Source organism: Rhinolophus hipposideros (assembly GCF_964194185.1).
Source record: "Rhinolophus hipposideros genome assembly, chromosome: 14".
Classification (NCBI taxonomy): domain Eukaryota; kingdom Metazoa; phylum Chordata; class Mammalia; order Chiroptera; family Rhinolophidae; genus Rhinolophus; species Rhinolophus hipposideros.
Window position 1 is genome coordinate 20,291,759 of NC_138060.1, and position 24,745 is coordinate 20,316,503.

At 42.6% G+C, this 24,745-nt stretch overlaps 5 protein-coding genes across 34 annotated transcripts in view; 3 read left to right on the forward strand and 2 right to left on the reverse strand.

The window, feature by feature from the left end:
• Positions 1-2,531, forward strand: part of NEK4 (NIMA related kinase 4) — a 31,399-nt gene extending 28,868 nt beyond the window's left edge. Inside the window, exon 14 of the mRNA XM_081073368.1 lies at positions 1,898-2,531. Coding sequence (XP_080929494.1) covers positions 1,898-2,005 — 108 coding nt within the window. The 3' untranslated portion in view covers positions 2,006-2,531. The remainder of the gene's footprint in view (positions 1-1,897) is intronic.
• Positions 1,742-4,094, reverse strand: SPCS1 (signal peptidase complex subunit 1). Its single transcript, XM_081073381.1, has 4 exons — positions 3,344-4,094; positions 2,903-2,962; positions 2,730-2,816; positions 1,742-2,224 (listed from the first exon to the last, which is right to left on the reverse strand). The coding sequence occupies exons 1-4, from the start codon at positions 3,377-3,379 to the stop codon at positions 2,099-2,101; spliced, it is 309 nt and encodes a 102-aa protein (XP_080929507.1). The 5' UTR covers positions 3,380-4,094; the 3' UTR covers positions 1,742-2,098.
• Positions 3,546-15,998, forward strand: GLT8D1 (glycosyltransferase 8 domain containing 1). Of its 5 annotated transcripts, XM_081073377.1 has the most exons (11): positions 3,546-3,642; positions 4,692-4,781; positions 7,662-7,715; positions 7,801-7,899; positions 11,655-11,868; positions 13,262-13,379; positions 13,595-13,679; positions 13,837-13,949; positions 14,921-15,087; positions 15,213-15,325; positions 15,488-15,998. In XM_081073377.1, exons 2-11 carry the CDS (start codon positions 4,751-4,753, stop codon positions 15,676-15,678), a joined length of 1,185 nt encoding a protein of 394 aa, XP_080929503.1. In that variant the 5' UTR covers positions 3,546-3,642; positions 4,692-4,750; the 3' UTR covers positions 15,679-15,998. The 5 variants fall into 5 exon arrangements, with proteins under 5 accessions (XP_080929503.1, XP_080929504.1, XP_080929505.1 ...); XM_081073378.1 differs by lacking the exon at positions 4,692-4,781 and having other exon boundaries at positions 15,488-15,995; XM_081073379.1 differs by lacking the exons at positions 3,546-3,642; positions 4,692-4,781 and adding an exon at positions 3,983-4,106 and having other exon boundaries at positions 15,488-15,995.
• Positions 15,987-22,933, reverse strand: GNL3 (G protein nucleolar 3). Of its 5 annotated transcripts, none has more exons than XM_081073373.1 (15): positions 22,489-22,933; positions 21,801-21,859; positions 21,293-21,430; positions 21,057-21,188; positions 20,800-20,883; positions 19,940-20,072; positions 19,052-19,155; positions 18,673-18,790; positions 18,169-18,256; positions 17,471-17,645; positions 17,206-17,348; positions 16,988-17,124; positions 16,704-16,885; positions 16,380-16,446; positions 15,987-16,291 (listed from the first exon to the last, which is right to left on the reverse strand). In XM_081073373.1, the coding sequence occupies exons 1-15, from the start codon at positions 22,499-22,501 to the stop codon at positions 16,206-16,208; spliced, it is 1,659 nt and encodes a 552-aa protein (XP_080929499.1). In that variant the 5' UTR covers positions 22,502-22,933; the 3' UTR covers positions 15,987-16,205. The 5 variants fall into 5 exon arrangements, with proteins under 5 accessions (XP_080929499.1, XP_080929497.1, XP_080929500.1 ...); XM_081073371.1 differs by having other exon boundaries at positions 19,043-19,155; positions 22,489-22,731; XM_081073374.1 differs by having other exon boundaries at positions 17,206-17,282; positions 22,489-22,607.
• The window catches only part of PBRM1 (polybromo 1), a 95,082-nt gene continuing 93,004 nt past the window's right edge, over positions 22,668-24,745 (forward strand). For 7 of the 22 annotated variants that reach the window (XM_081073360.1, XM_081073347.1, XM_081073348.1 and 4 more), the window contains exon 1: positions 22,704-22,857. The gene's annotated coding sequence lies outside the window, so the exon portion shown is untranslated. Of the gene's footprint in view, positions 22,858-24,745 lie in introns of all 22 variants that reach the window. The other 15 variants (XM_081073364.1, XM_081073352.1, XM_081073365.1 and 12 more) reach the window with 4 other exon arrangements.

Sequence of the window (24,745 nt, forward strand, 5' to 3'; positions counted from 1 at the left end):
GAATGAACAAGTCATATATATCTGAGGGAAAATGTTCCAAGTACAGTGGTACCTTGGTTTTCGAACGTTATCCATTCCGGAAGACCGTTTCAAGTTCTGAAACATTCGAAAAATGAGGCAGGGTTTTCCCATAGAAAGTAATGCAAAACCGATTAATCTGTTCCAAACCTTTAAAACCAACCCTGAAAATTGCAAATTTAGCATGAATTTAATTATCTAATGATACCATAGATCCATAAAATTTACGGTGTTCGTAAACCGAAATGTTCAACAGGGACGTTCGAAAACCGCGGTACCACTGTACAGGGAACATGTACAAAAGTTCTTACCGTGTTTCCCCGAAAATAAGACCTAGCCGGACCATCAGCTCTAATGTGTCTTTTGGAGCAAAAATGTTAAGACCTGGCCTTATTTTAAGTCCAGGTCATATAATAATATTATACCAAGTCTTATGTAACACCGGGTCTTACATTAATTTTTGCTCCAAAAGACGCATTAGAGCTGATGGTCCGGCTAGATCTTATTTTCAGGGAAACACAGTTATCAATTGCCTGTCCATTTGATCTATCAAAATCTGAAAGGTAGAATGTTGGTCTCCTACCAAGAATGTAGCTTTGCTAAACTCTTCTATCACTAACATTCTTTGCTTTATGTATTTCGTGTCTTAGTCAATGCATGATTCACAACAGTGACATCTTGGCACCTACAAAATGCCCTTCTTTGCCCCCATTTAGTGCTTTCTGATATTAAGTATCTGACTTTTTCACTATTATCCCTCCTTTCTGCTTGCACCTGCCTCATATTATCCTTGTCCTGTTTTCGACCTTTGGGTATCATTTTGTGAACATGAAGTAACTTGAATTTTTAACCCTCTCTGGGAGCTTTTATTTTTTTTAAAGATTTTATTGGGGAAGGGGAACAGGACTTTATTGGGGAACAATGTGTATTTCCAGGGTTTTTTCCAAGTTAAGTTGTTGTCCTTTCAATCTTAGTTGTGGAGGGCGCAGCTCAGTTCCAGGTCCAGTTGCCGTTGTTAGTTGCAGGGGGTGCAGACCACCATCCCTTGTGGAAGTCGAACCAGCAGCATTGTGGTTGAGAGCCCACTGGCCCATGTGGAAATCGAACTGGCAGCCTTCAGACTTAGGAGCATGGAACTCAAACTGCCTGAGCCACCGGGCTGGCCACGCTCTTAACTTTTAAATCACATTTATTATACTTATTGATATACTTGGTCTTATTTCTGCCTTCTTAATTTTTCTTACTTATTTTGTTAAACCTTTCCTGACTTTTGCTGTTATGGGCTTTACTCCTTTTTTTTAAAACTCGTAATTTGGAAGTCCTATATCCTGGTATTGAGAAACGGAATATTATCTGTAATAATCCTCCCACTCCCATCCCTCACACAAGACCATTAGAATATTTTCTCTTCGGCCCTCTGGAAAATTTAAAAGAAATTTATAGCTTCTCAAATTTTCACTTTGGTCCACCTCAGGTAAAACATAATTAACTGTTTTCTGCTTAACAACAGCCTTATTTTAGTGGTACTAAAATATTACTTTACCACAAATTCACAATAGTATATTTTTTCATTAGATGGTTGCTGTTGCTCAGAAAGAATTATATTAGGAACTTGAAGCTACAGAAAATAGAAATGGTGCTGCCTTTCAGAACCACAAACTTCTACACTGGTTTTTATTAGTATTCCTGCTTGCAGAACAATGAACAAAAGACTCTAGCCACAGACTTGCACTATGAGTTTTAATTGAAAATATTAAAACAATTTAATAATTATAAAACGTTGATAATTAAATTGTACTGTGCTTTATGAAGCATATATTCCTTATTTTTATAGATCTGAAAGAAACTTTGCATACTTGTTTTCTGTTCTCCATTTCAGAGGAAGATTATGAAAAGATCTAAAATATGTATAAATGAAAGCGCAACTGAGTTAGAAGTGAAATACGAGAGAACAAAATCTACACACAGCTGTACCGTAAGAGCATAGGTGGTTTTAGCTCGTTTTGGGTGTAAATATTTAGCTCATCTCACACGAAACAAAAGCAGGTGCAAGAGTAAACCTGAATTATGAAAACCCCAATCAATTATTTTTAGCATGCCTCTTAATTCTTCTTTCCCCTGGTTTCTTGTCTTCTGTGCCTGAGTCTTGAACAGGTAACCACTTGAGGGGGTGCCGACGATAAATGGGCCATGGAGGAAGTGTCAGCTGGGCCAGAACACAGAACAGGCATCAATTGATAGTCACTGAAGAGCATTCTGTATAATGCCCAGTTCCCAAATGACTCCTATACTAGAGGTAAACACGACAAAACTGACATTCCTAAGAAAACTGTGCCCCTCGTCTGCAAATACTTTAAGAGATGGGAGCATGCCTCACTGTTTATACAAATGGCTCTGAGAGCCAAGAGAAAGGTGAGGCGGGAGCAATGTGAAGACCGTAAGAAACTCCTGCTAGCTTGGACCTTAAGATTATTGCTTGAAGCAGCTGCCAAAATAAACGAGCTGTATCCTTTTATGCAGCTTCCGTCCCTCATCTGACACTATTGGGCATTCTAGTTTTCCATTGGCAGCACAGGGGAAACGTTGATGCAAAAGGACGAGGGAAGAGTTCGTGGGTGAGGGAAAGGTTCTCACTAATAGGTCCGCCCAACCCAACCCACTTGAGAAAACCCAAGTTGTCACTAACATCCAGGCCCCCACAAATTTCTTACCAAACACGAAAAGGCAAATCCGGCCATAACTATATAGACAGTCCACCCGAACTGTTCCGCCACGTACCCATAGATGAAGCCAACTATCTAGAGACAAAATATATTGCATACAGTCAGACTGGGGGGAGGGGGGGAGACAACAAAAGAACAGGTTGTGCAGAACCGATACTTACTGCTGAGAAAAGGATAATTCCCTGAAACATCTGTTCAGCGAGCTTCTGGCCCTTGTAATCCTAGAGGTGAAGAAGCGCAAAGCAGGCATTGGTTCTACCACCGAAGAGACACAATACACACAATTCCTGCTTTGGTCTCCCAGCTTTAGCACTGGGCGTCCCCGGCATCAGGGGCTCCCCCAGGGACCTGGGCAAGGAGTGCAACGCCGGGTTTCCCGGGGGAACTGCAGCGCTCTTAACGAAGCACGGACAGGGGTATCCGTCCCCGCGGAGGAAGGCAGGAGGGAACCCAGGAAGCACGATTCGGGGAAGAGAGTGGAAGGCAGCCGTCCCGGCCGCGAACAGCGATGCGGCGGCTGGGTCTCGGACCGGAGCCGCGAAGCTGCCCGACCCGCGAGGAGCGCGCGAGGGCCCTGGGGCCGAGGTGGGCCGCACCCTCACCATCTGTGTGGGCAGCGAGCTCAGCTGCTCCAGCATGGCTAGCTGAGGAGGCGGGCAGCGGACTGCTGGAAGGGGACAGCGGAGCGAGGGCGGCCGCGACTCGGGGACCGCGTGGGACGAGGTCTGGCGCCGGGTGCAGCCAGGAGCGCCCGCCGAGCCGGGCAGTGCGATGGCCGCAGCGCCGGAAGCGGATGTCTCACCCAGACGCGGGCGGCCCGAAGCCCCGCCCCGCGCCGCGGCTAGCCGCCCTGCGCTGTCGGAGCCGGCTGGAGGCCGGCGCGCTGCCCGCGATGGCTGAGGTGATGACCGTGGCGGCCGAGTCGAGGCATCCCGTGCTCGTGAAGGGTTCGCCGTCGGTACTGCTGGGTGCTGGGAGCCGCGGCCCCGGCCCCCCACACTGTCCTGGACTGAGCCTCCGCGGCCTAACGGCCGCCTGCGCGCGCCCCGTCTCCATGGCGACCGGCTTCTCTCGGCGAGGACCCCGGCAGTGGGGCTGCCCCGCGGCGCCTGCTCGGCTTGACGCTCTTGCTGTCGGCTCCGCGGGCGGGCTTGGGTTTGCGGGCCTGAGCGGCGGCCCGGGAGCTGGCGGTGGGCGGGTTCGGTCCGGAGTGCAGGGAACGCGGGCGGCCCGGCGGCGGACTGGGCCCCGGGCCCTGCGGCGCGGGAGCTGAGCTGGCGGGGCGGGCCGGGGCGCGGGCGGCGGCTCCTCCTCCTCCTCCTCCTCCTCCTCCTCCTCCTCCTCCTCCTCCTCCTCCCGCTGCAGGTAAGGGCGGCCGTGGGGAGCTCCGAGGCTAACCGCTTGCCGGAACCCAAACCCAGAGTCTCTCTCGGCCTGGGGGGAAGCCTCGGAACATCACACTCCCTATCACCCCTAGAATTTTCAGGGAATTACCCCAAGCATCCCCTCCAAAGAAAGGGGACCCGATTCTTGACCGTTCCTGGCATCCGTATGGGGAGAGCTCCCACCCCGCAGGCGCCAGGTGGCCCTGCCGGTAGCGCGCAGCCAAGGGTTCGCTCTGCCTCCTTCTCGAGGCCGGCGTCTGTCTGAAACACTTCGTTTACCCCCAGCCCCACCCGCGTTACTGTGAGCGAGGCGAGGTTGCCCATGTTTCGGAGAGAAACCGTCCTGGGGAGCCCGGGCCGGTGGGTCCCAGCTGGCCCTCTAGTCTCTGTGCTGTGCTGTATGTAATGGCCCCCGACGGTGGGATTCGAGGCACCGCCAGGGCAGGCGGGGGGGTGACTGCCACCCTCATCCGTGCAGTCAGCAAACATTCACGGCGTCCTTGTCTGTGCCAGGCAGCGGGCCGAGGGTAGGGCTGTCACCAACACCAGGCTTTTGCTTTCCTAGAGCCCCGAGTCCCCGAGGTGTATGACAGCGGGATTTACTCAGACGTACAAGTCCCAGAGATGTGGGAAATCAGGGGCGGTGCAGTTGAAGGTAGGGTTTGGGAGGAGGCGCCCTTGACTCTTGAAAGCCAAGTAGGAGCTAGTCAGGCGAAGAGGTAGGACAGAGGGGATGAATATCCTTGGTGCCTTCCCACCTTTCAGCCTGCAAGATACGAAACGTAGTTTTCTGTTGTCTGTAGAAACAGACGTGTCCCCACTGTGTTAGTCCCCTGAATGTACTTAACAGCGTGGCAATCATAGGGACTTTATGGTATTTGAGCTATGAAGAGATGGTGGGAAAAGGAAATTGCCTGTCAGGCTCCATTTGAGGAAGCTCTCCATTGGAATCCATACCCTTAGGTAGAAATTTGTTTTCACGATTATCTTCAAAGATTGTGTTCTCTTTTCTGAGCGGAGAACCTTGCTCCTAGATTAACAAGATCCTTCAACAAATGTCACATGCCAACTACCATTGGTGTTAGGTAAAGAGGACAGATACATCCGTAAACACTTTCATTGAGGTCCTTGTTCTCATAGAGCTGACATACTAATCAGGGAAGAAATAAAGAAACAAGATGATTTCATGAAGAGGGGGAATGGTGAACTTCCATGATGGCCTCTGAGGGGTGGATAAGAGGAGGACAGAAAAATGACCTTGGTATTTGGTGACTCGGACAAGACCAGTTTGAATGGAGCCGTAGGGACAGAAGTCTGGTTGGCGGCTAAAGAGAACGAGAGGAAGTGGAGCTAGAGACTTAAAATCCCTTCAAGCTTTTAGAGAGGGGATGCAGAGAAATAGATTTGTGCGTCAACTGGGGTGGGGGAGTAGTGTCTTTTTTAAGTTAACTGGAAGTTACTGGAGCATGATAAATATGCTGATGGGTGTGACCCAGCAGAGGGAGAGTGCTGATGCCACACCAAGGAAACAATTATAGGATAGCTTGCAAAGCATCAGTGGAATGGCCTTTCATGCACATAGTAAAGGGGAAAAGCAGAAAAGGTGAGTACAGCTGCTGAGAATGTGGGAACTAATGCAGGTAACAAGTTAAAAAAAAAGTCTTCCCCCCTAAGGTTTCTTCACCCATATTTCTAGGTGTACCTGCCCTGGATGAGTGTGTGAATGGGTTTTGTGTGTGAATTGGGAAGGTGAAGGTTTTAAAGTTTCTAAATAAAAAATACTAATTTTCACAGTGAACAATTTGAATATTGCTGATCAAATTGTACACTGTTGTGTACTCTTATACTCTAAAAGTATAAGCCACTATGAGATATCCCAGGGTCTACATGCAATTTTGTTTTGCAAATTCTAAGCAGATCAACGAGTCCATTACCAGGAATAGCACAAGGTTCAGACATACTCCATAATAACTGACATTTGCATATAGATAACTGGAAGAATTTTAGGAGCAAGTGGTTTCTGCCATGCTAATCTACTTAAGTACATACATCAAACACCTGCTTGGATTGTGTGTTTTTCTTGTGTCTAGCTAAACAGAATAGCACAAATACATGTAAGTAACTGGACATTGTTGAACTAAAACCCTGTCCATTGCACCATTAACTAAGTGAGATTTATTTGACTGAGATGGTTTTCTCCAGTCTTACTGGAAGTTGGCTCCAAGCAGGCAGATGTTAGAGCTTTGTCTGAGCAGCTCCCAGTCTTCCAGCTTCTATGGGTAAGGCTCAGACCACAATGTGATAGCGCATGGTTTAGATTATATAGTGATGTTTATTCTTTAGAGAGGAAGTTCACTGGTGTAATGTACTTTACATATACTGCTTTGGAAGGAAAAGGAGTCCGGGGCCAGAGAGAGGGGGAGAGAGAGAGAGAATATTTTATTGTTCTTTGGTAGTCTGAATTATTTTCTCTCACATTTGTAATCTGGCCTGTGATGTATTTCTCCTCTTTTCAAAGGCCTTGAGAAATCAAGTGCCTGACATGCACACACTTTACTTAAGATGAAATTAATTCAAACTTACTTTGATTTTAGAAATATGCTGTATTTGAAAATGTTTTGTAAAATTAATAGCCTTTTGTGTTTGGTACTCCCATGGAAGAAGATGAAGTAGAAAAGGATAAATGTCTCAAATGTAGGATCACAATATTATGGTTGTTTAAAATCTGTTTTTAAGGAAACATTACCCAGAGATTGTTATAGAAATCTAGTCATTTAATTTAGTTCTACCTACAATTTTGTTTCCATTGAATTATTTGTTTGGAAAGTGAAGGTATTAGATGAGCTGGGGAGCATAAGCCACAGGCAGAGTGACAATATTAGATGTGACTTTCTTAAGAGATGGGTAATTAACCAATAGAGATGGTTAATTACCTTAAGTTAGCTTTCTTTTTTTTCTTTTTTTCTTTTTTTTTTTTTAGCAGATTTTAATTTTTTTGAGAATAGCACTCTAAACTTTTGATAACAAGATTGGATTTTGTAAATTTTTGTAATTATGTTTCTCTGCTATAGTTTTTTTTTTTCCTGCTATAGTTTTAAATGAATGTGGAATATATTCTACCCCCCACCCCCTTTAATTCCAACTAAAGGTGAATGGGATAAAACTCAGAACAGGGATGTTTGGTACCAATGAAGCTGACCTCGGGTTACTTGATTATAAACGACTGAGTCCTTGTCTAACAAGGAATTTTAAGTAGAAATTCAGAAATTCTTTCCTCTTGGGAGAATTTATTTTGCTTTTCATCTAATGACATGTAATGTACAAGGCTATCTATTTTTCCAAGTTATTTAGAAGTATTTTATTACTACCATAAAAAAATTCAGATCCCAAATTGGGTTCTTGGAAATTGTTCATTCAAAATGAGTTTCTGGGAGAAAGTATGCACTTCTTGTTTCTACCTGAATAAAAGTGTTAGGCAGTTTGATGGTCATTCTCATGTGCCTACTGACGTTGGGGGCTTGTTTTTGTTTTGTAGGGTTAATAACTAATATTTATGTAAGACAGAAGAGAAAGATGTCATTCCGTAAAGGTATGCTCTTTCTACAAGTTACGTTGTTTTTATTCCTGCTCGAAAGGTACAGAAGTGTAATGCAGGCTTCTCCCCTCTGTTTCAGTGAACATCGTCATCCTGGCCCTGGCTGTGGCTCTCTTCTTACTGGTTTTACACCATAACTTCCTCGGCCTGAGCAGTTTGCTAAGGAATGAGGTTTCAGGTACGGGAACCCTTACTGATGCCCTGGCATCTATTGAGGACCTGGAGTTAGTTCCCTGTGTCCCACATCCTAAGTTACATCACTAGGTTAAAGGAAAAGAAAGCTTCCTTTGTGCCCTTACAAAAGCTATGAAAGATTCTCGGATAAGGCCTTGTGGTACTTCCTGTGCTCTTTAGTCCTCCACCTCTTCTCCCTGCTGTGCAGTGGTTTGCTAAAGGTTTGATCTGACCGAAGATCTCACTTCTCCAAATTAGAGACCTCAGAGGAGCCTCTGTGGGATGCTGCTATCTGCTTACATGTCAGCAGAGCTGGGCTTCAGAAGGTGGGGACAGTTGAGGGTCACTGGTGTGTGATGTCTGCTCTGTTCACTAGAGGGTCAGTCTGGTTACTTTCCTTCACCATGTATTTTCCTGTAACCTGTGGAACTGTTATCAGCAGGTCTCTAGTAGTAAAACAAAACCATAAAGCCTTGTCAACAATTTTTTTAAAATCACTTTATTATATAATTCCATTGGCAGTTATTTAAAATTATTTGTTCATACTGTTCTGCCTTGTTAATGAATGATATTTGAGGCTTCAGAATATTTGTCAAAAATCATTTTTGGATTGCCACCGATCATAGTTAACCAGAGCAAGAAAAGACTAATAGCTTTCCACTAACTTTCGCTGAATACTCTGATAGCATGTTTTATAACGGTCTGACGATTAAGTTCGTGAACTCATCCTAGAAAAAGTGCTACATACCTCATTGCTGAATATCACTACGGTCACCTTTGAAGTACTCCCCTTGGGAAGCTATGCACCGACGCCAGCGCCTAGTCCACCCTTCAAAGCAATTCTGGAACTCTTTCTGGAATGGCCATCAGAGCGGTAGTTGTATTACCCTTGATGTCCTGAATGTCATCAAAATATCTTCCTTTCAATATTTCCTTTATCTTCAGGTAAAGAAAGAAGTCATTGGGGGCCAGATCAGGTGAGTAGGGAGGGTGTTCCAATACAGTTATTTGTTTACTGGCTAAAACTCCCTCACAGACAGTGCCGTGTGAGCTGGTGCATTGTCATGATGCAAGAGCCATGAATTGTTGGCGAAAAGTTCAGGTCATCTAACTTTTTCATGCAGCTTTTTCAGCACTTCCAGATAGTAAACTTGGTTAACTATCCATTTGGTACAAATTCATAATGAATAATCCCTCTGAAATAAAAAAAGGTTAGCAACATCATTGCAACAAGTTCGCAAACTTAATTGTCAGACCTGCACATGTGTGTATTTATACCTATACATACAGGTCTGACAATTAAGTTCGTGAACTTGCCACTGTGCACTTACATTGGCAGCACTGTACAAACCGCTCGGTAAGCTTTCATAACCTTGGTATATCAGTGTCTCACAGCTGTGTTCGTGTCAACGTGTGACGGTGTCTTGCTGAGTGGCGTTCATTATTGTTGCATGTTTTTGTGTGCCGTTGCAAGAATATCTGAGCTTGAATAAGAGCAACACATAAACATAAATTTCTTCTTAAACTTGGCAAGAGTGAAATTGAAATCAGGGATATATTAGTCCAAGTTTATGGGGATAATGCCATGAAGAAAACGGCAGTGTACAAATGGATTAAACGTTTTTCTGAGGGGAGAGAATGCGTCAGTGATGCAGAGAGGTCAGAGCAGCCATTAACAAGCAGAACTGACGAAAACATTGCAAAAATTTGTTGAATTGTGCGTCAGAATCGTCGGCGGACTGTGAGAAGCATAGCAGACCAAGTAAACATCAATAGAGAAACAGTTAGGAAAATCTTCACTGAAAATCTTGTTATGAGAAAGGTGTGTGCAAAAATGGTCCTTAAGGAGCTCACTGATGAAAAAAAGCAAAGGAGCGTCAAAGTTTGCTAAGACCTTTTGGAGAGGCAAGATGATGTTTTAGGCTGTGTTATCACTGGTCATGAAACATGGGTGTGCCAATATGACCCTGAAACAAAGCATCAAAGTGCACAATGGAAGTCAGCCAATTCTCCAGGACCAAAACATTTCCATCAGTCCAAATCAAGAGTCAAAACGATGTTGCCAACCTTTTTTGATATCAGAGGGATTATTCATTATGAATTTGTACCAACTGGACAAACAGTTAACCAAGCTTATTACTTGGAAGTGCTGAACAGGCTGTGTGAAAAAGTTAGACGACTTGAACTTTTCGCCAACAATTCATGGCTCTTGCATCACGACAATGCACCAGCTCACACGGCACTGTCTGTGAGGGAGTTTTTAGCCCGTAAACAAATAACAGTATTGGAACACCCTCCCTACTCACCTGATCTGGCCCCCAATGACTTCTTTCTTTACCTGAAGATAAAGGAAATATTGAAGGGAAGACATTTTGATGACATTCAGGACATCAAGGGTAGTACGACAGCTCTGATGGCCATTCCAGAAAAAGAGTTCCAGAATTGCTTTGAAGGGTGGACTAGGCGCTGGCGTCGGTACATAACTTCCCAAGTGGGGTTACTTCGAAGGCGACCATAGTGATATTCAGCAGTGAGGTAGGTAGCAGTTGTTCTAGGGTGAGTTCACGAACTTAATTGTCAGACCTTGTATGTATATGTAAAATAATGCCTACTCCTGGTGGGAACATTTATAAAAATGAAAACATTTAAGCTCTATTAGTAGGGCAGTTTGTTTACTGCTCGTCTTCCGTTTCTATGGATAATGGCTGGTGTATAGGAGGTGCTCAGTAAATATTAATTGAATAAATAGTCATTGTCTAGAGATACCTATTGTTAAAATTTTGGCTTAGTATGTTCCAGTTCTTTTCTCTGTATTTTTTCTATATAGTTGAAATTATACTATATATAAAAGTTCTACACGTTTTTCCACGTGATTATTTCCTAAGTATGTCACCATGGCAGTAGAAAGTCTTCATATGTAATGTTAATGCCACATAATTTACTTGTTTCCACAGAGAAAAGTCTTGGTACAGTGACTTTCAGACTTTTTTTATGGCAACCCCACAGTAAGAAATGGATTTCATACAGCATACAGCACACAGATACACAGCATACGCATACCTTTCATGATGGTAGAATTCTGTCTGTTTTATTCATGGCTATAATCTCAGTGCCTAGATATTGCCTGGCATGTAGTAGGTGCTCAGTGTTCAATGAATGATAAGTAAATGAATGTATTATAAGAGACAGAAAGGAAGGTTTACAAAATATGAGCAGTTGGCTGTATGATATGCTCTGATATTTTTTTCTCTAATTTCAGTGTTTTAATTCAGAAACTTTTTCTACTCAAATTCTGATCATGACCCACTAAATTGATTTCATGTCTATGAATCATGGCTCGAAAAACTACTTTTTCAGTCTATTCACAATTGTAAATAAAATTGTGGCTTTTGATTACCTCTCAAATTTTGTCCTTAACAGAGACAAGAGGAATTATTGGGTCAGAGGCCATGTACCTGTTTAAGGCTCAATACAAATTGCAAAATACGTTCCAGAAAGATTCTATACCTACCAGCAATGTATCAGATTTTTGTCAACCTATTGTTTTGTTTTTTTTAATGCTGGAGCTTTTCCAAAAGCTTGGTTACATATAGGAAAACCCAATTTCTAGGCTATATGCTTCATATTGTAATGGAGAAGAATGAGGTAAATAAGCATCATAATCCTCACCTTACCTCTTTATACGTCTTGGGCTCTATGTCAAAACCTCATGAGATTTTGTTTGTAATCCAGTACCTTCCTTGTGTATGTTCTTTTCAGATTCAGGAATTGTTGGGCTTCAGCCCATAGACTTTGTTCCAAATGCGCCCCAACAGGCAGTAGATGGGAGACAAGAGGAGATTCCTGTGGTCATTGCTGCATCTGAAGATAGGCTTGGTGGGACTATTGCAGCCATAAACAGCATTCAGCACAACACTCGCTCCAATGTGATTTTCTACATTGTTACGCTCAATGGTACAGCGGACCATCTCCGGTGAGCTCTGCTTGCCTGATGATTCTGCTTCTAGAGGATGCTCTATAAGTATATATTTTTTCTATACAATTGAGATTATACCACATACCACATATAAACTGCATGTATGACATGTTTTTCCATGTGATTATATCATAAGCCTGTCCCCATGATAGTGGAAATAAGGAATTTGTGCCAGGATGTAAATCAACTGTGTACAATGCTAAGTCATGCTGGGTTTTTTTTGTTTTTTGTTTTTTTATAATAAGATTTTCTCAATGAAGGAAGCAATATGTTGATTTACATCCTGTTATAAGTTCCTTATTTCATGAACATGCTCTGAGTAGCTCTGGTCTAAAGTGGGAAGGAATGTGGGAGCAGTGGCAAGGTAGTGTGGTGAAGTGAGCATAGACAGATACAAAATCTGGTGCAGAGTGATAGGGGAACTAACCCTGTGGAGCCTGTTTCCTCATCTATAAATGTGTGTGTGTGGGGGTGTGGGAAATATCCAACTTCAAGGATTGTTGTGTCAAGTAAATGGGAAAATATAAAGAACACCTAGCACATAATCATGCTCAGTAAATGGTCCTTCCGATTATAATTGTTGTGATTAATAACAGAAACCCAATCCAATGGACAGTGTCATCCATGTTTTACAAATGCTTTGAGTTAAGGTTTATGAAGTTTATTCCAAGAACTATCTTGTCCAGCAGCTTAATAGTTGTCAAAGTTCTAAAACATTTCTGCCCTTGTGGCTTTCTCCATGGTTCATGTTTAGTTTGTGAAAGTTGTGAATTATTTTTCCATATTTTAAAAACTCAGAAACCATCATTTAATGTAGAAACAAATATTGCATTAGACTACACAAATAACATTTCCACAAAATGCTGAATTGAAATGTACCTAGGAAAAATGTGCAGTACTTATTTAGGAACACTGACTTTTCTTACAGGCGAGTTCCTTAGACTCAGGTGGAGGAATTAGTCATCGCCGTGAATTAATAAGTTTGTAGATTAATAGACTGATTACCAGCTTTGTTGATAAGTAGCTTTCACTACCATCAGACTTTGACTCATTTTCTTCACCCATGTATTTGTAGGGACAGGAGTTGAAAGGTCCATGTGCTGATGGGATGTTATCAGTTCCATAGTGAGTTCTTCTACGGCAGTTTTAGTGTCAGAGGAGTGAGCCTGGTGGGAATAGTAACCATTACCATAAAGTCTTGGTTCAGGGAAGGACTTTGGTGGGAATACTCTCACTTCAGATGAGGAAACCAAGGCTCAGAGAAGTGAATAGGCTTGGACACCTGTTTGGTTTCTCTTACAATGTGCCCTCATTGGAAGGCACAAAGATAAGGCTGTGGTTTTGGTACATGATTATTTAAAATTGAAATTTGGTGCTTTATTTTCATCAGGTCCTGGCTCAGCAGCAATACCCTGAAAAGCATCAGGTACAAAATTGTGATTTTTGACTCTAAGCTTTTGGAAGGGAAAGTAAAGGAGGATCCTGACCAGGGGGAATCCGTGAAACCAGTGAGTTCCATGCATCCTTGTTTGCGTATGGGAGGGAGTATTAGGAAACGATTGGCATAACTGGTTAACTGCAAGTAGTGCCTGGGACCAAGCCTGGGCATTCTGAGACCTTTGGCTGTCTTCTGCATGAGTAGAGCATTCTGGAGTTCCTAGTAAATAAAAGCACAGCCACTGATAAATTCTATGCCAATGCTTCTTTCCTTTTTATTTCCCAGTTAACCTTTGCAAGGTTCTACTTGCCAATTCTGGTTCCCAGCGCAAAGAAGGCCATATATATGGATGATGATGTAATTGTACAAGGTACCAAAGAATGTCTCCCATTGGTGTTCTCTGTCCAGAGTGGGCTGTAGTGGTTGTCTTATTTATGGTATCCTATAAAAGGTCGTCCTAGGAAGAAGTGGAATAGGCAATTGTGAGGCAACTCAAAGTGTAAATCTTAACACCTCATCTATTTCAGGTGATATTCTTGCCCTCTACAATACACCACTGAAGCCAGGGCATGCAGCTGCATTTTCAGAAGATTGTGATTCAACCTCTACTAAAGTTGTCATCCGTGGAGCAGGGAACCAGGTAAATTACTTATTAGACCCCTTGTAGATAGATGTTCCACTCCCTATAAAGCAGGTTAATGGGGAGAGGCAGCAAAATCAGGGAACTCATCTTTTTTGATGCATTTTATATTCCCCCAATTATTTCATTCTAAAACTCGCCTGCTTTCCTATAGATCAGTTCATGGACTCGATGACCTAATTCACCTTGAACATTTGGCTTAACGTTTAGTTTCCTAGTCTGCCCAACTTGGAATCTGAAATGTCACTTTCACTTGCTTTCTGTAGAGCCCTTTGCTAATAAATCTGAAAAGTTAGGTTAATAAGCAGTATTTTTTTTTACTGGCTTTCAAATTACAGCCATATGCTACATAAGGATGTTTCACGTATACAACTGTGGTCCTGTAAGATTATAGTGGAGCTGAAAATTCCTATTGCTTAGTGACCAAGTAGCTGCCTTAACATGAATGCAGTGCATTCATCACTCGTGTTCGTGGTGATGCTACTATAAGCCTGCTGTGCTGCCAGTTGTATAAAAGTACAGCACATACAATTCATGTACAGTACATAGCCTGATAGTAAATGATTTACTGGTTTATGTATTTACTACATCATTAGTGTACTTTCTTATAAAAAATTTGCTGTTAGCACAGTATCTTTATACCTGCAGCAACCTCATACACTTCATGCTTACTGGGTCTCTTGTTTCACTGTCTCTTGTACTTGATTTAATCTCGTTTTGTACAATAACATGCTGTACAGACTTACAGCCTGGGAGCAATAGGCTATACATATAGCCTAGGTGTGTAGTAAGCTATACCACCCAGGTTTGTGTATGCACTCTATAATGTTCATACCGTATGACAGTAAAATCACCTAACGATTCATTTCTCAGAACATATTCGTCATTAAGCAGTGTGTGGCTCTATATATCAATTGTTTGAAGCAGTGATTTTATATATATATAAAATAATCTCCCACTTGTATTTTTAGTACAATTACATTGGATATCTTGACTATAAAAAGGAAAGAATTCGTAAGCTTTCCATGAAAGCCAGCACCTGCTCATTTAATCCTGGAGTTTTCGTGGCAAACTTGACAGAATGGAAAAGACAGAATATAACTAACCAGCTGGAAAAATGGATGAAACTCAATGTCATGTAAGTATAAAACTGCCCTAGCTGTGAAAACTCTTGTATCTCAACCCTGAAATACAAGAGACTCTATTTCAATAGGAATTAGGATTCTTCACTAACAGCTTACATTTGTTATCTGCCCCACCAAGAGAGGGACTATATAGCAGAACACTGGCTGGCAGCATCACAACACCTCCTCTGCTGATTGTGTTTTATCAACAGCATTCCACCATTGACCCTATGTGGAATGTCCGCCACCTTGGTAAGTAGAAATAATAATTAACCAAAGGCCTAAGTTAATAAAGAATTATCTAAGGGCCTATCATTAGGGATAGAATACATCCTGTTTCCCTTAAGTTCTCTCCAGTTTGATGTGGCATTATCTTCTAATACAATCATTTGGCTCTTTTTCTCACATCATAAGGCTCCAGTGCTGGGAAACGATATTCACCCCAGTTTGTAAAAGCTGCTAAGCTACTCCATTGGAATGGGCATTTTAAGCCGTGGGGAAGAACTGCTTCATATACTGATGTCTGGGAAAAATGGTACATTCCAGACCCAACAGGCAAATTCAGCCTAATCCGAAGACATATGGAAATCTCAAATATAAAGTAAAATATAATTTATACTACAAGCATTTCTCAGGAAACCCTGCAAGATAGTATGTGTGGAAAGCAACAGTTATGAACTCATGGAAAAAGGGACATTGCAGCTGGGTAAAGATGTCCAACTGCACTGTCTGGCAGTCAGCTTCTCAGATAGACTGTACATGTGTCCATCTGCCTTACCAAGTGTTTGCTTACTACAGTGCTCAATGACCAGAGGTGAATGGACTGATATGGCTAGTACAGCCAGTTCAATACTGCTGCTTGGTTTTAATTTTGTAACCTGTGGCCCCATCTATAAATAAAATGAAACCTACATTTTTCAACAAGTATCTGGTTTTTTGTTTAAGAGATGGGTTATCTTTTATGGAATTCAGACACTTTCTACATTGCCTGATTTTTTTTAATGAATATATCCTATACACATTTACAAAATTTACACAGCTTATGTCACTGGAAATGAACTGGTACATCACACATAGAACAGCTTAAGAGTCTGTTCAAAATGTTAAAAAAAAAAAACTTTGAGGACAGTTGTTACACATAGTCTATACTGAAGTCGTAAGCATCATCTTCCACTTCAGTCATTCCATCCAAGACATAACATCGTGCAGACTGTGCATCTATATAAGAAAGAAAAATGACATTTAAAAAAGTAGAAACAATTCCATACCACTCTGCTTTGTTAGAAGACCCCTCCACCCAATTCACCTGCTTGAGACTCCTCAGGCAGCACCTCCCAGGTCTCTCTTGCAGGGGACACATCTGAGCTCTTTGCCTGTGAGACAAAGAAACAGTGCTATATTAGTAGCCCTTGTCTCTCAATCCAAGTAATTATGACTTGGAAGTCTCTGGAGGCACACATAATGGGATGCACAAACTAACGACTGGAAACTTAAATACCTCAATTGTGTGGGGCTTTGGTAATCTGTCCTGAAATATTTAATTTCTTCCTTCAGTCCCTTCCCATTTGTTGTACATTATAATGCTGGAAAACTTCCTTCAGCTTGAGTAATTCATGAACTACATACTTACACTGGCTTCTTCATCAACACCTTCCTGGTCATCGTCCACGTCTTCATAGTCCTCTGCCATTTCCTGCTTCCTCTCTTTCTGTTTTGGCAATTCTTCAGGTATGTCCTTTTCCTCTATTATTCCATTTGTCAGACCCGAGGACTGGAAAAGGATGCTATTGGCTAAACGAGGGCTCCTGATGGCTAGGAAACAAACACAGTACAAAGTGTACAATGTAAACAGATTGAGACCTTGCTTGGCCCGTCAGCTGATGAAGACAGCAGTCAAGCACAAGCCTTGCTTACCTTGTATGCTGTGTGCATTGTTCTTTCCCAGTTCTTCCAGATTAAAGCTCCGCATCATGTCTGTCACAATGTTCTCATTAAAATGTGGAGAAAGAGTCCAGGATGCAGGGGGATGGCAATAGTAACCTAAGGAGCCACTGGTATTTAAAACAAGATTTGTCAAAAATCCGTTCCTTTCCTCTATTGGTCATCAAAATGCCTACAGAAAGAAGCCTTACCCTGTCCACTCAGACCACAGCAGTTTGGCAGCACCTTCTACATTTGGGCTTCCACCTTTTTGGTGCAGTCCTCTTCTCTGTGCAAGCAAAGTAAAAAATTCCAGAGAATTCTTAAAGTCTGGGACAGTGAATTTCAGTACTACCTTAAAAAAAAAAAAGAACTTAATCTGATACAGTGCGGATATAAAAATTTTTGAAAATTTTCTACTTTAAATGCTTCCAGTGAAGAGAGAAAATAGAGCTTAAGGGAAAGGGGCTCTTTTACCTGTCGAGCATCAGCCTGGGACAGGATGGCGCTGGCAGCCTCCACTGGTTTTAGTACTTCAATACTTGCTGGACTTCTCAGAGCAAGTGCAGTGGGAGAGTTAAGTGGAGACACAATGAAACTTGGACCATCTATGATTGTGATTTGTTTGTCCAGGGGGACAACCTGCATGCTCCTGGAACAAGAGAGATGGTAATTAATGAGGGTACTAGTTTATCTGGAGTACAAGAGACAGAACACGAAGCTCAGGGTTGGATTGAACAAACTCAGCACAGTCCGTCAGATCCAGTTTTTCATCACTTGCTTCATGTTTATCTAAAACCATAACATTGCACATTCCCCTTCTAAAGAGAAGCACTACATGTTATAGCTTACATATTGACCCAAACACATGCTGTTTCCTCTGCATAAATGTTTCCCCTCTTCTACCTGGCAGAATTCTATTCATTTCAAGGCCAGGTTCAAGCATCGGTTTCTCTGAGGCAGCTTTCCCCCTCAATCTATTTGCCGGTCTTTCAAACCAGATTGTGGGCAGTTATTCCACTCTAATTCTTCCCCAAGCCTAGTAGTACTGGCTTAACCTTCTTCCTTTCACTGACACCTCTAAAGAATGGGAAATTTTCTTTCTTAAGATATCCAAAACAATCATATTTACTCATCCATAATGAAATACTACAATATGGAACAACTCAGCTTACCTTGTAAGCCCCATGGATATACCGACATTACATATCCGTTCTTGTTTTAAGCTATTGATGATGCTGCTTTTCCCCACATTTGGGAAACCTATAAATGGTATAATAAATCCACAGATACAAAAGGCATTATGTGCTGGTAATGATAACATTTCCACTTCAGATAACACTTCCACTCAGATTCAAGATCAGAGTTGAATCTGAGTGTATTCACTTCATTACTAAGGTCAATCTTAGCAAACTCATTTCTTATACAAGTAATAAGAGCAGGAAAAGATGATTAAAATAAACCAAGAGATTTTAGAAGCCAACTTCCTACAGTGCACAGTTGGCAAAAAAACAGAATTAAGCAGCAATCACTTAAAACTTCTGTCTTTACATTGTTTATGTGTATTTGGTAAGGTGGGCAAGAAGTTAGTGTTTATATTTAGCAACAGCCCCATACACTCTTAACATGGAAAAATTCTTGGCACTTTAAGACATAAAATGTGTTGAACTGTAACTCACCAATTACTCCAACCTGAATAGCTTTGCCCAACATCTCCTGAAAACCTCTAAGAAGCTTCCAAAGACCTTCTTTCCCAATGCAGACTTCACTTTTGAATAGAGCAGCTTTCCTCTTTACCTTCACATTAAAAATGCAAGTAATTAGTTTAACCACTTCTGACAACCCATCATATAAAACTCGAAAATCTGGCTCCAGAGCCCAGCCATTAAAATCACCACATGCCTGCCTTTCAGATTACCTCTGGATGAAATCAGAGTTGGATCTTATAAGATTTCATTTTTTTTAATCAATATTTTGTATACTCATCATATTTCAGCCATCCAGAAATCTGAAAGAAACACCTCCCCCGCCACTGACAGTAAAGGGTACCTTGGTTACCTTCCGTTTGTCCTTCAGATTTGTTGAGGCTTTGAACACCACTGTTGGCAATTCCTTTTTCAAATAATTCAGCCAGTTCTCCAAATTTTCCTTTGGTACCAAATCTGATAGGGATTAGGAATAAGACACGTGCTCCAATTTGGTCATTTTGTTGAGATGAATTTGCAACACATGGTAAACTGCATTTCACTCTGGTTTGCCTTTTCTGTTTGTTTTCCCCCCAAAAGGATTTAACTGGAAGATGGGGAGAGCGCAAACTTCCTACCATATACCATCCTTATCTTAAGTGTTCAATATTTACACTTCTGTATTTCTTCAATTCTCCTCTGTACTGCTTACCCTTTCAGGATTAAATCAACCTCTATATTATTACCCTGCTAACCCTAGGGCTATGTTTCCAGAATTTACTCTCCAGTAGCAGTCATATTTACTGACCCCAACAGTAATTTTAGATCCCATCGTTACTTTCTGCTTCATAGGTCTCTGAGTTTTCCTATTCCTGCTGTTCAAATCGATACGTAACTATGCATTTTATCTAATTACTGTCACACAATTAACATTGTGCAAGTGTGGGGAATGACACACTATCCCCGTCACTTCCTATGTGAAATATATTATGCAGTAAGCGGAGTATAGAAGCTTAACACTCTTAAATAAGGTGATAAGTACTGAATGGCAAAAGGACAGCAGAAACCAGTGAAACCACACATAGAAAACACCTCCACCCCACTGTCTAGCATTGTCTTTAACAACAAGAAAGGAAATGCACTGGTTTTGATGAGGTCAGAGTTGGATCTTATCAGTCTTCAGTGGCAATCAGACTGTTCAGATGTTTTCCTCATACCTCACTAGTGCATATGGAACACAAAGGGCATCCTTTTTGCTCACCTGATTTATTTAATACAAGTACCAACTTTTTCTGTCCACCCTGGACAATGACCTCTTCTACCTGGGGACACCTGCAACCAAGAGGATCTCTGGCATCCAACACTTCCAGCACAACATCTGAGGCTTCAATCACCTGTCAATGTATAAATGATCAAAGGAGCAACCCTTTCTTTCAGAACACCCTCCACACAAGTATACTGACATTATCCACTTTGCAACAATGTGATGTGGAGAATGTCCGTTCATTTCTCCCAGGAAAGTAAAAAACAGGTTTGCTCAGTAGCTTCTGGCCTCTCATTAAAGTAGATTTCAAAAGCGGAAACACCCCCACTGTCTGAATATATAATCCTCCCATCGTGAATTGGGTAGTCTGCTAAGCTCTTGCCAAGAGCTGATGAGAAGCGTAGTCAAGTTCTATTTACAGGGGAGAGTGAACTTGGAAAAACAGGTATGAAGGGTGGGAGTGCTGGGGAGCAACTACACCAAGACACCCTCTTGATCTACTTCACTTAGGTTTCAACAAAGTACTTTAAACTCTTATTTTCACACTGCTTACTCTAATGTATTTTCCTTTACTTTAAAAACCACTGTGCCAATGTGTCACTTTAACACAAATACCACCTTTGTAAAAAAATGTTTATGGGGAACTGTTCTGTTGCAAAAATTTAAAACCACAAGAATATTTCCTTCAGCTAACTGTAACAAAAAGGCCCTAAATAGGATAAGCCAATTTGCTGAAGGCTTCCTTCTAGCTCAAGTGAACTCTACTCCCAACTTTACAAGGTTGGTGCCAGGAAAAAGGAATGACTAGTCTTTTAAACCTCAGCACCCATTTTAGACACTGACCTAGACTAAGATACCTTTTTGAGTTCCTGACAATACAACTTCTTTGGATTCTGTTTGCCTGCCTTGGCTTTGTTCTTAGCGTTGCACTGCCCAAATTCCTAAAGAATAAAGACAAGGAGAAAAGAACACAGAATTAGAAGTTCAGCAATTCTAACCCGTTTATCCATTTTCCGTGACTGATTAGGGAGGCCACAATGCCTGCCCTGTTATGTGCTTTTACTTCTACATCAGAACTCATCTCTCATTCACCAAGAGACCGACCTAATCGTACCTCCTTCACAGGTTCCATGTCCTTCACAGGTTCCACGTTAGATGGCTCAACACCAGAGTTAGTGTCAAGTTTTCTTTTCTTTTCCTGTTCTTTCTGCCTGTCAAGTTTCTGCTGCTGTTTTAGTTCTTCAAGCTGTGTCAAACCATAAGAGAAATGGGTGAGCCAAAGTGACTTGGTATTGTTATTTTACTATGAAAACAAAAAAAACGTTGAGTATTTCAGCTAACATATCTTACCCGCTGTTTCCTTAGCTCTGCTTCCCGAAGAAGAGCCTCCTTAAAAGGAGCACTGTTTGGAACTCCCAGGTCTTTCCTAGACTTCTTGTGGCCCCGTTTCTTAGCCTCCTTCCTCAATTTTCGATGGTGTTCTCGAACCTATCATAATAAATTTATCAGTTTACAAAAATGCTACACAAAATCCTTATGAGAAACAAATCGGACTGCAGTTTAGTTATACCTGTAAAATGACCCAGAAAAATGTAACTGTAATTGTATCATTCGGAGACACATATTTATGCATAAAACATCAAGCAAATGACACCAGAAGCTTTTTGCAGAGGTCGTTAACATGTTGATCAAAGTTATAGACTTTCTGATCAATGAATGACTGCCCTTTCCCACAGCTGTACTCTTGATTCCTAAGAGCTTGTGAGATAAGATCATAATGATCCAGGCCTCCTCCTGGAGAGGTGAGGCAGAAGCCAGCACTGTATCTGGTTATAGCTCTCCCAGGCACAAGACTTACCTTTTTTTGGATCTTATACCGCTTATGGCAGGTCATGCGTTTACTTGCTTTCTTTAACTCTACACAGAAACACATCACAAAAAAATTAGACACAAATGATCAGTTTGTTTAGTTTTTGGTCACGTCCCTTTTGGTGTTAAGTAATTAATAAGCTCTTAACTGTAATTTAAGAATCTTGTGGGGCACATAAAATACACATGCCATTCAAATCCCTGAGAATTTGACTCAGACGCAGAGGAGAGGCCAACTCTCCCGCTCCCACTCTCCTCGTTTTAGCCTGGGATAGTACTCAGGAGTGTGAGACCCGAAGCGACAGCCACTTCTTGCCCAACAACACGAATCACGAGGCACGGCGGAAGACTGGATTTGAGAAGCGGTTCTCAGACCTCGCCGGAGCCGGACTGAACGTGGCGCGGAAGGGAACAGGCTGGGCCCTAAGCCTGGCTCAGACACTGTTTCCTCACGAAATTCTGGTCTGATCTCCACCTCTGGGGCCTCTCCACTATGGGCCCTGCGGTTAACGTGGCGCTTTCAAACCCTCGGTTCTAACCAGAATCAGGGCGACGGCCGATGGCCCACCCGCAGATCCCCACTGCCGCCGAGAACAAGCCGCAGAAAAGCACCCTGATGGATTCGTTGACCATCAGAGGGAAAGGAGCCTCCCCGCCCGCTCCCCGACCACACTCACTCGGCCGCTTCATACTGGAGGTCGGAAGCGCTGTGGCGGCAGAAGCAGCAGTTACAGCCTGCCTCCACCGAGGCCACGTGTGAACTGAGGACACCGGCGAGCGTCACGCACTCACGCTGCCGCCGTAAAGCGCGCCGCCTCCGGCCCGCGTGCGCGCGCACGCAATGTCGCGCGGAGCCAGGTTTACTTGGCGGCGCCAGGGCTGGGTTTGCGGCGGCACCGGGAGGGGTGAGGGCGGTGAGGGCGGCGGGTGTTGGAGCGTCGGCCGCGGCCGCGGACGGAGGAGCAATAGCAGCAGCCGTGGCGGCCACGGGGCGGGGCGCGGCGGTCGGGGACCGCGGCCGGGGCTGCAGGCGGCGGAGCGGCTGGGTAAGGCCGGGCCTGGGACGGGCGGGGCCGCCCCTCTTCGGCTGGCTGCCGGGCCTTTGTGTGGGCCCTAGCGGGCGGGAGCAGCGGCGGAGGCCCCGCCCCGGCCGTGGGGACGCGCGGGTCTGGCCGGGTGTACGAGGTGGGGCGGGGCGCGGCGACAGGCGTCGAGACGGGCCCGGCAGCCGGGTGGCACCTGCCTGCCGGGACAAAGGCGCTCCGCGGCCCGGAAACGCCCCGCGCCCCTTTCCCGCCCCCGGCGGCTGGCCGAGTGCCCGTCGCGGGCGGCTTCGAGCTGTCAGCGTTTTCCCTGGTGCCCCCTACAAGTGACAGCTCGGGAAGTGCTTTCTGTCCTCCGCAGCTCAGGGCCTTCTTTTTGTTGTTGTTTCTTGACGGCCCGGACACAGACTCTTCTAGTGATTTGGGGTTTTTTGGTGCACTTTCTGATGGCTGTTTCAGACCGAGTATTTTTATCAATGGGACTTGTAGTTGTAGTTGACGCCAGATATTTCTTATCTGCAGCATCATAAAGAATCGAGGTTTTCAAACTGTACATTTCTCGTTTTTAATATTTTTCCATCTCTTAAAATATTTTATTGAAAGAGAAGCATAGTTTTGTTATTATAGAGTACATATTGGTGACGTAGAGGGAAGCTTGGCAAAAAATGTAGAAGAAATCCGGAAAAACAAGTGACAAAAACACAGTATTGTGGATATAGAAATTATTATCACAATTATAGAAACGTGTTGGAGTAAAGCATTTTTGTTAACTTATTCTCCAACAAACGAGGGCTCCTCAAAAAATGATTTTTAGGTGTTTTTTTTCTCTTTTTCCATTTAGCAGTGCACTCTTTCCCAAATATCAGAAGCGAATCGAACTCAATACAAGTAGTATAAGAAAGTAGTGTAATTTTTGCTGTAATACTTGTTAGCAGATTGCTTATATTTTAAAATCCAAAGGAAGATTGGAAAGCATCTTTTAGAGAAGGGTTTCAAATTAAAACAGTAACAGATTTATGTATGGATAAATGAAAGGGCCTTGACCACTTTCTTTGGCTTTGGGAGTGCACAGAATTCCTCAGATATTAATATTGTACCCAAATTCCCAAGATTAGGAAGTTGTGATATATCTATTTGGGGACGTTAGACAACTATCGAGCCATCAGATGTCATGTAGAAGAATGTTGACTTGGAAGAATCTTCCTTAAGTTAAACCACAAGCTGCAAAATAACACACATGGTTTGTTAATGCTTTTGTTTAACACAAAAAAAGAGCAACTAAGGCATAGAATAAATACTGAATGCTGTGAACGCCAAAGATAAAGTGTGTTTTTTCCTCGGAGAAGTAGGATTATTATAAGTGATTGTTTTTTCTTTGGATCGTGTTTTCTACAACTTTTGTTGTAAGCACGTGTTTACAGTAATTGTGTCACTAGAAATACAGCAGAGTACTAAAAGTTTATAAACTGTCAAAATATACCATTTGTCTATACTGAGTAACTATTTTCCCAGTTACACATTATGAAGTTGTTCTTTAGTTTATCGTTGGTTGTCAGACTTTGGACTTGTGAACATAATGCCATTTTAAAATTTGTTATCCAGCTTCAGAATCTATTTCTTTCCGCTTCATAGAAAAAGGATTGCTGACGGGTGCTACCAGGCTTTTTAAATTACACAAACTTTTTTCAATGTCCCATGTAAGTGCACTTTTAATACCTTTATTAAAAACAAATTGATCACCCAAACTATACCAAATATTATTCTATAACCAGGGCTGCAAAATAAATAAAATTCTTTTCCTGTGCCCACGGAGCATGTACTCCTAAAGTTGAAACTTAACATTTTTGTTGTGCTTTGAAGTTCCAAAGTGATTTCACATGCATTTCATTGT

What these genes read in the sequence shown, in the direction of transcription:
- SPCS1 (XM_081073381.1), bottom strand. Translation starts at nt 3,379, where the DNA reads ATGCTGGAGCAGCTGAGCTCGCTGCCCACACAGATG. An exon ending in GCTCGCTGCCCACACAGATG is followed by an intron (nt 2,963 to 3,343) that starts GTGAGGGTGCGG and finishes CTTCACCTCTAG; the next exon opens with GATTACAAGGGCCAGAAGCT. An exon ending in GAATTATCCTTTTCTCAGCA is followed by an intron (nt 2,817 to 2,902) that starts GTAAGTATCGGT and finishes TTTTGTCTCTAG; the next exon opens with ATAGTTGGCTTCATCTATGG.
- GLT8D1 (XM_081073375.1), top strand. Translation starts at nt 5,639, where the DNA reads ATGCCACACCAAGGAAACAATTATAGGATAGCTTGCAAAGCATCAGTG. An exon ending in GCTAAGGAATGAGGTTTCAG is followed by an intron (nt 7,900 to 11,654) that starts GTACGGGAACCC and finishes TGTTCTTTTCAG; the next exon opens with ATTCAGGAATTGTTGGGCTT. An exon ending in TGGATGAAACTCAATGTCAT is followed by an intron (nt 15,088 to 15,212) that starts GTAAGTATAAAA and finishes TGCCCCACCAAG; the next exon opens with AGAGGGACTATATAGCAGAA.
- GNL3 (XM_081073370.1), bottom strand. Translation starts at nt 21,875, where the DNA reads ATGTGTTTCTGTGTAGAGTTAAAGAAAGCAAGTAAACGCATGACCTGC. An exon ending in CTGTGGTCTGAGTGGACAGG is followed by an intron (nt 17,125 to 17,205) that starts GTAAGGCTTCTT and finishes TTTAAATACCAG; the next exon opens with TGGCTCCTTAGGTTACTATT. An exon ending in CAATGCACACAGCATACAAG is followed by an intron (nt 16,886 to 16,987) that starts GTAAGCAAGGCT and finishes TTTGTTTCCTAG; the next exon opens with CCATCAGGAGCCCTCGTTTA.